Below are 8,803 nucleotides of genomic sequence, written 5' to 3'. Positions count from 1 at the left end.
TGCATTGACAGGATTGAAAGAAACGAATGCTTATAACTTTGAACTTGTGTCTCAGTACCAGTGCACTATGAATTAATATTTCCTACATCTTACACAGATCTTGAGTGCCATGTGGAAAATTTTTATGTTTCTGACTCAAATTATTTCATTCCAGCCAACTCTGTAAGTATGTTGGACCTGAGTGCCTGGTCCTGAGAAGTGGTATCTGTACTATACTATAGTTAGGTGTATGAACTCTACATCTTAACTGTCTAGGTTTGAATCCACCATTTACAAGACCGGAAACCCTAAGCAACCTCTTTGTGCATCAGTTCATTCATCTGTAAAATGAGGATTGAGAGTTTGTGAGCAATGTGAGTTAATACGTGAAAAATGTTCTATGTGTTTGCCATTAGCTTTGCGTTGTAATCAAATCATTGCACTTATTACAAAAAAAGGTAAGCAGGGGAGAAAGGGAGAAGCAGGGCCTTTCCCAACTTCTGAAAGGTCTCAATTCTTAAAGGCACTTAGCAGTCTTACGGAGAATTCCTTTGGGGGGAGCCAGGAAAACAGAAATTTTCCACAAGGAGGTTCATTTGCATCTATCCTGAATAGGGTTGCCGGGAATTCCATGGGATGTGGGGTGACGTTTTCCCCGAGGCTGCCATGGGTTTGCGGGGCTCTGCAGCTGCCTCCGGTGCGGCCGCAGGAACCCGAGCCGTGTCCGCCCCTCGGCGCCAACTGGCTCCAGATCCCGCCGCCGCTTAGCCCGGCGGCACCGCCTCCTGCCTCTAGTCACGAAAGTTCCTAGCCGCTCGCTGCGTGCTGGACGTGACTGGCGGCAGCTGCACGTCCCACAATCGCGCTCGCTGACTGACAGCGCCTCGGTGCAATGGCAGCCAGCGGGCGCCTTCGGGCCGCGTTCTAGAGCGGCCACTGGGCGCCGAGAGCCGGGCGCGGCGGCCGGAAAGGGGCGGGGCGGGAGGAGTGGCGACCCAGCCCGTGAGGTGCTAGGCATTTTCCACGCGTTCGGACCCTGAGTCGGTCTCAGTCTCTGCCGCTGTCTCATCCCCTGGCCTCTCGCTGCAGCTGAATTGCCAAGATGTCGCTTTCTAACAAGCTGACTCTGGACAAGCTGGATGTGAAGGGGAAGCGGGTCGTCATGAGGTAATCCTCGGGGTTCTCCCGCAGCCTCTCCGGCCGGGGCAGACTTCTTTTCCTCCTGCCTCAAGTGACCTTTAGCCCTACTGTCGGTCCCAAGGGCTCTAGCCCAGTAGGGCAAGGCTGGCCACCATTGTGGCTGAGGTTTTGCCCGGGTTTAACGGTTTCTGACCTCATTTTCCCCAGCCCAGAAACTGAGCCGAATTTGCTCTTTGCTGGGGTGGATCCTCCCAGGGAGGGTCAGATTGCGGGGATCCATTTTGCCCTCTTTTCTTATTTCTGAAGGGCAGTTCCGTCGCCTCCAGTTCTCAGTTGGTGAGGTGGGACCTGATGCTTAGCCTGCAGATCCCTAGGCCTCCAGTGAAGGGACCTTGAAAGGTCATTTGGATAGTTTTCCTTCCTCCACCACCCTAGACCACCCCAGACAAATGAGAAACGGCCCACATTTCTAAGGTCCCTGCCCAAAGGGACATGTTTCCCAGAGGATGTTGTTCAGGAGCAGAATCCACTAAAGCGTTGAGGGTAGGAGGGTAGGAGGGTGAGGTAGGGTGGGGCGCACCGAAGGAGGCCCTGCAGAGCTTATGTAACAGGCCTCTGCCGCCATGTAGTGTCTTTGGACCACAGGCCTTGGGTTTTGCATCAGGATTGTGACACACACTGGGTAATGGTGGAGCAGGGTGTGGCTGCTCATTCTTGATGTTCTCTAACCTCACTCCCAGAAGTGGCTAGAGAAGCAGGATATTAGAATATTAGAAGTGGGGAAGGCTAGCCACCTGCCTTGGAGTCTCTTACTCCAAACATGTGGATCCCTGGCCACATGGCTTCTCCCTTGTTTGCCAAAATTACTAGTGTGATGTATGGAGTATTTACATTTCTCCTTTTTGTAACGTGTACATTCGTGCATGTCAGGAGCTAACTGCAGGAATTCAGTTAGGTATGTAACTGACTTGACCTTGATAGGATCCAAGGGTGGTGCTTTTGCCAGCATAAGGGCTTGACAGCATTGGGTAGTCTTGTCCTTTTAGGGAAGTGGTTGATTGATGGGCAGGCATGTGAATGATGTGATCCTTTCCCAATTTGGGCTGGTTCAAGAGAGGGCAACTTTTCTATATTAACGGTTCAGAAAGCAGTAGGGGATCTCCCTTTACTTAAGGCTTAAACTAGGTAGGTGCTGTGAATTGGTGTACTTTGTGGATGCCCTAAAAGTTAATGTAGCTCTCCCCTTCCCTCTAATTTCATTATGGCCACTATTAGTTTACAAGTGGCCTTTTCTGCTTTGCTTTGCTATGGCAATAATCAGAAGAACCCAATAGCTTATGGCCATGAAAAACGCCTGGTGTCCCCTTTTGCTAAATCACCTAGTCCTTTGCAATCTGAACAGAGTAGGAATCACAGACATCCTAGTATTAGATAATGGCCCTGTCTATCCCTCAGATGCTTTTAAGAAAGATGGATAGAACTTATGAAAAACAGGACAAGTGGAAAGTGGCGTGCAGCTAGATCTTGGCTGTTAAGTCACTTCAGTCGTGTCCGACTCTGTGCGACCCCATAGACGGCAGCCCACCAGGCTCCCCTGTCCCTGGGATTCTCCAGGCAAGAACACTGGAGTGGGTTGCCATTTCCTTTTCCAGTGCTTGAAAGTGAAAAGTGAAAGTGAACTCGCTCAGTCGTATCCGACTCTTAGCGACCCCATGGACTGCATCAGGCTCCTCCATCCTTGGGATTTTCCAGGCAAGAGTACTGGAGTGGGGTGCCATTGCCTTCTCCGATATCTTGGAGAACCTACAATTGCAGTCTGAGGCTTTATCTCCTCTCTTCCCAGGTTTGAGGAATTATCTGAGCTGGTTGAGAGTGAGACTGGAGGAAGTGCTTATCTTTTCTCCCTCTGGACCTAATTTGAAATATGTTTCTGCCCCAGGGCTCAAAGTTTCATTTAACACAGATTAACCGTAAGCCTTGAAATGATTGGCTAGTCCTGTTTTGCTGGTGGAAAATGACCTATCCAAGGTCACTGAACTAGCACGTTGGTGGAAGAACCAGAACTAGAATTTGGGTCTCCTTGCCTACCAACCATATCCTCTAAATTCTTGGATGTAGTGAACAAGGAGAGGTTAAAATAGACCTTTTGTCGGCTGAAGGTTGCAGTCAATAATTTCCCCCTGTAATCTGGATAAATTCTACTTATCTCATTTGAGGACAGGAAGTTGCTTTTTTCCCAGATTATTAATGTAGCTCTTGAAAAGAGCTCTTGAACATTGTAGGATTGCTTTTTGCAAGAATCTAGGTAGCTTTGCATGTCAGCTCAAATTTCTTTTTGTTTTAATTGCCTTTATGTAGTGGTTGCTGGCAGTGTTCCCGAAGTGGAGCCTCCAGAGTAGTGGCTGCTTTACTAGCCTCCTTTCTTTGTCTTGCAAAGGGGAGCTGTGATGTTTAGGGCCCCTGCTTTGAACTGCCAAGGGAAATTGACTGATTTGTTGAGGGAACTTCCTGATAGCCAGAAATCTCTGACTGGATAATTACCAGGTTGTACCTCAGTTTTTTAGGATTCCATTTGACTTTATAGACCTTGAGTAAATTTCCTGTTTAATTTTGCTGTGTCATTTCCTTTCTTTCTCTCATAGGTTGCCAGTCATACTCCTTTGCCAACTGGTGAAGCACTTCCCTTTTGCTTGCTCTCCCTCCTCCATTTTTTACAAACCTCACAGTTTTTCTCTAACCTGTTGTAACTTGTTAAGCAACAGCTACAAGTTGGTGTAGTGGAAGAAGAAACAGGGAGGAAAAACAGCAGAGAAGAAAAAAAAAGTCTCAGAGAGTCGCTCAGTCGTGTCTGACTCTCTGCGACCACGTGGTCTCCCACGAGGCTTCTCTGTCCATGGAATTCTCCAGGCAGAAATACTGGAGTGGGTTGCCATTTCCTGCTCCTGGGGATCTTCCTGACCAGGGATTGAACCTGGGTCTCCTGCATTGCAGGCAGATTCTTTACTGTCTGAACCACCAGGGAAGCCCTCTAAGAGAGCCATAATACCCCTATTTCCTGATCAGGGACAGTGAAGTAAGGGTGGGAATGGTTTCTTGGAGAGCTTTTAATGGAACTGGGCCTGGACTTCTGAGATTTCAGGTGATAGAGACTTGATATCCTTATTACAACTAAATTAATATTTTTAAGATTCATTCTGAAATAGTTATATGTTCACAGAACATTGCAAAGATAATATAGAGAGGTCCTGTGTTCACCCAGTTTCCTTCATTGGATACATCTTACATAATTACAGTACGATATCAAGAGTAGGAAGGAAGTTGACATTAGAATAAAGCATATAGTTCTTTGCTGTTTTATAACATGTGTAGATTTGTGTAACTCCGACCACTATCCAAGATACAAAACTAATTTTCTTTGAGCAGCACCAAGATCTCCCTATGTGTCATCCTTTAGCATCTTGGCCCCTCTCCCTCCATTCCTAAACCCCTGGTAACTACTAATCTGTCCTGCATTTCTATAATTTTATTTCAATATGTTATATAAGTGGGATCACACATGGCATTTTTTTCACCCAGCATAACGCCCTTGAGATTTATCCATATTGTTGTATGTATCAGTCGTTCATTCCTTGGATTGCTGAATAGTAGTCTGTGGTATGGGCTTCCTGGGTAGCTGAACTGGTAAAGAATCCACCTGCAATGCAAGAGACCCCAGGTCGATTCCTGGGAAGGTCCTCTGGAGAAGGGATAGGCTACCCACTCCAGTATTCTTGGGCTTCCCTGGTAGCTCAGACAGTAAAGAATCCGCCTGCAATGCCAGGGACCTGGGTTCAGTCCCTGGGTTGGGAAGATCCCCTAGAGGAGGGCATGGCAACCCATTCCAGTGTTCTTGCCTGGAGAATCCCATGGACAGAGGAGACTGGCAGGCTGCAGTCCAGTGGGTCGCAAAGAGTCGGACATGACTGAAGAGACTTAGCACACATGCTTAACCTTTTGAGGAATTTCCAGACTGTTTTCCAAAGCAGCTGCATCATTTTACATTCCTACGGGCGTATGAGTGATCAATTTCTCTGCATCCTCACTAACTCTTGATGTCATTTTTTATTTCATCCACTCTGATATGAGTGGTGTGTAGTGATATCTGACTTTGTTCCTGAGGCTGAGCTCAGGATTAAGAGAAATAGAAAAGGAAAGGGTACAGATTTTACACAGGATAAGTGAAATGTGTAGGCCAGAGCAGTGTCTGTGGTGGAGTCCTCAGAGAGGAGATGTTAAAAGCAGAGCTGTTGTTAACATTAGGGGGAAGGTAATCCACAAGCAACGAGAAGAGAGTATAAGTCCTTTTCTCATCAGTAAGCTATGCCATGGCAGCATGGATAGGTGAGATAGATTCTTGAGTGTTTCTAGAGAATTTCTTCTGTGTCATGGCTCTGGGATAGGGAGCAGCACTGAAGGGGTGGCTTGTGCTCGGCCCCTTGCTGTTAACCCTTTTGAATGTGGGCCTTCTTGGAGTCTGCAGAGGGTGGGGGAAAATGATCCATGATGAGATACTCTATCCTCTTTGGAATGCTCTGAGCCTTGCTTAGGATATTTAAAGAAGATGCTTAGAATCAGAATCAAGTAGCCTGAAGTTAAGTAGACTGTTTCTTTTTTCAGAGGCATACTGCTTTTATTTTTCAAGATTTTAAATAAAGTATTTGAATATAGAATTAATCCTTCAACTCCTCTTTGGAAAGGTTATTCTTCAGTGAAGTAGCGTACAGGCCTAGGAGACATAGGAAATTGGTGGTCTTCTTAGTTGGTTTAGGATTTTGTAATTGTCTGCCAAGCCTCAGCCTAAGAGAGGAAGGACTAGTGATGGAGCTTTATGGTCAGACACAGCAACAAGTCTTTTTGAATCAGTCACACCTTCACTGTTGTCCTTTGGTGCGTGCTGCTAGCTGTTTTTAGTAATGGTTGATGTGCCTTTTAGATCACAGAATCATGTTTTGGAGAAGTCCTCACATGAATAATAATAGTTACCACTTTTATGGCACTGTTTATCAGTTACTCTCCTAAGCACTTTGCAGATCGCTAACTCATTTAATTCTCACAATAACTGTGAAGTAGATACTATCATCTCCATTCTATAGATGAAAAAGAAATCAACTTAAAAAGGATCTTGGCAGGTGAAACCTTACAGATAGCTAGCCACCACACATCATTGCTTTCTAGGGGATTGAGGTTCCAGTCTATCTGGAAGAAAGGGGAAGGAATGACAAGTTCTTAAAAATGATAAAGCAGCAAGAAGTTGCATAAGAAAGGAAACTGCTATATTTTTTTCCCCTGCCCTGGCCATGCCCTGTGGCTTTTGGGATCTTAGTTCACCAACCAGGGATTGAACCTGGACCCTTGGCAGTGGAAGCGCTGAGTCTTAACCACTGGACTGCCAGGGAATTCCCTGCCTGTGCTGTCTTGATCACTTCTCTTCTGATTGTCTGTTTGTTAGGTGGGCAGGGTCACATGTTCCATCCTCTCAGGTTTTTTTTTTTTTTTTAATTAAGTTTTTTAAAAATTGAAGTATAGTTGATTTACAATATTGTGTTAGTTTCAGGTGTACAGCAAAATGTCCTATCAGGCTTTTAGAAAGAAGCTATCTTATGGTTATTGACTGTTTTGCTTGAAGGATACTGTGTGAACTTAGCCTTGGACACTGGGTTTCTTTCTGGTCCTGAGGTCCCAAACTTCGTCCAAAACGAATGATACTCTCTTGGTGTGTTTTATTTTTCCATTTTTTTTTCTTTTGAGAAATGTTTGCTTCATTAGGACCCAGAAATAATACCAGGGAAATCAGAATCCAGATGTGTTCTTTATAACCTTACCCTTCAGGCTGCCACCATTGTTAGATAGTAGCATGCTGGGCCCATATAGAAATCTTTTTAGATGGAACTAGTTTCAGCTTCCCAGGTCTTCAGGGCTTGTTCCTGTGATTTTTTAAAAATTTTCCTCTTAAAAAGTGTGAGATACATACCTAAAAGGGCACAAATCAAAAGCTCAAAGAATTATCACAGAAAGAGCACATTTGTCACCAACATCAAGAAAGAGAACAATATCAGAACCCCTGAAGCTCCCTCTGGTGTCCTGTCTAAGTCACTACTCCCACTCTCTTCCACATGGCTAATCACTATCTTCTAATACTGCTGATTATTTTTAAGGTGACTTTTGAACTTCCACTTATTTAACTGGTTCACTAAAAGTACCTCTCATAATCTTTGAGGGAATGATAATTTGATTGTGGCTCTGAACTTGACACTTTGTTTCTTTTTCAGAGTAGACTTCAATGTTCCTATGAAGAACAACCAGATAACAAACAACCAGAGGTAATGTCCCTGCTACACCCTGAGCTAGGTTTAAGATGTACGTGGGTCTGAGTATATGTAATGAAATGGTTTTCCATTCTTATTGTAGAATTATGGCAACTTAAGCTGCATGATCTTGGCTTTCAACCAACCCACCATCTGGTTTGCTTTCTTATGACAATTTAGAAATTGAAAAAAAATCATTTTAAGAAGGTGATTTTTTTCCTCCTTTTTTTTAATTTGATGAATTTGAGGTTGTACATTTTTAAAGATTATCAAGGTTTAAGGTTACTTAGCTTTCCTGCAAAATGAAGAACTGTTCATGTAGTTTTACAAGCCCCTATTCTAACTGGCCCCCATAAAATCAGTTTTTGAGAATTTTGATTTAAGGGAAAAGACTTTGGAAGTAATACTTTCAGTCAGTTTAGGCTCTCCACATGTCTTGTTCAGGCTGTCCATGTCTTGGCTTCTAGATTCAGAAGCAGAAATTTTAAGTGATAGTATTGTTCTTGCTTTTGATTAGATTCTAAAAGATTTTTATTTTAAATGAAGGGTTTGAGCTGGAAAGGTATGTTCTAATGATCTAGGCCTGTGCTGTCTAGTAAAAATATAATAAAAGCCACATGTAATTTAAGATTTTCTAGTTGTCCCATTAAAAAGTAAACAAACAGATTAACTTAATTTTAATATATTTAATCCAGTAAGCTCCAAATAATCATTTTAATATATAATCAATTAAAAATTAATGAAAGGAACATTTAACTTTTTTGGTATTAAGTATTTGAGATCCAATACATATTTTACTCTTAGACAACATACCAGTCTGGCTAACCACATATCCAGTATTCAGGAGGTCCCTGTGGCTAATGGCTACCATATTGGACAGTGCAGGTATAGACCTAGAACATTTTTAGATATTGGCCCCAGAATAGAGCCTGGCATTCTGTCAAGCACATCCCTCCTGCACCATAGTGAAAGGTCTTTGTATAAGCCATCTCTGACCCTTCTTGGCTTTTTTGTTATTTTCTGCAACATACATAAAAAATTAGAAATATGCCTATCAAGGTATTTTATGAGTAGAAAGCAGAGAAACAAGTCCGAGTAGATCTTCATTTTCAGAAATCCGTGGAGTTGATAAATAAAATGAAGCATTAGAACTAATAGAACTTGACTGTTAAGGGAAAGCACTGAAGATTAATTTGGTTTCATTGGGCAAATGTACCTGATGAAGGTTTCTTGTTTATTTGGTATAATTGAGTTTTTATATCTGCCAAATAGCATAAGATAGTTAGAAATATAACCTGGCTTTTTATTATTCCATTCTTTGCTGAAATGTCATCTTATTA

The 8,803-nt window shown here is 43.3% G+C and overlaps 1 protein-coding gene across 1 annotated transcript in view; it reads left to right on the top strand.

Moving 5' to 3' along the window:
- Positions 1-987: 987 nt before the first annotated feature.
- The window catches only part of PGK1 (phosphoglycerate kinase 1), a 22,637-nt gene continuing 14,821 nt past the window's right edge, over positions 988-8,803 (top strand). Inside the window, exons 1-2 of the mRNA XM_005888671.3 lie at positions 988-1,146; positions 7,428-7,478. Coding sequence (XP_005888733.1) covers positions 1,082-1,146; positions 7,428-7,478 — 116 coding nt within the window. The 5' untranslated portion in view covers positions 988-1,081. The remainder of the gene's footprint in view (positions 1,147-7,427; positions 7,479-8,803) is intronic.

This window comes from Bos mutus, chromosome X, assembly GCF_027580195.1.
Source record: "Bos mutus isolate GX-2022 chromosome X, NWIPB_WYAK_1.1, whole genome shotgun sequence".
NCBI lineage: Eukaryota > Metazoa > Chordata > Mammalia > Artiodactyla > Bovidae > Bos > Bos mutus.
The sequence above is the reverse complement of the archived record's forward strand: the minus strand, read 5'-3'. Positions and strand labels throughout refer to the sequence as shown.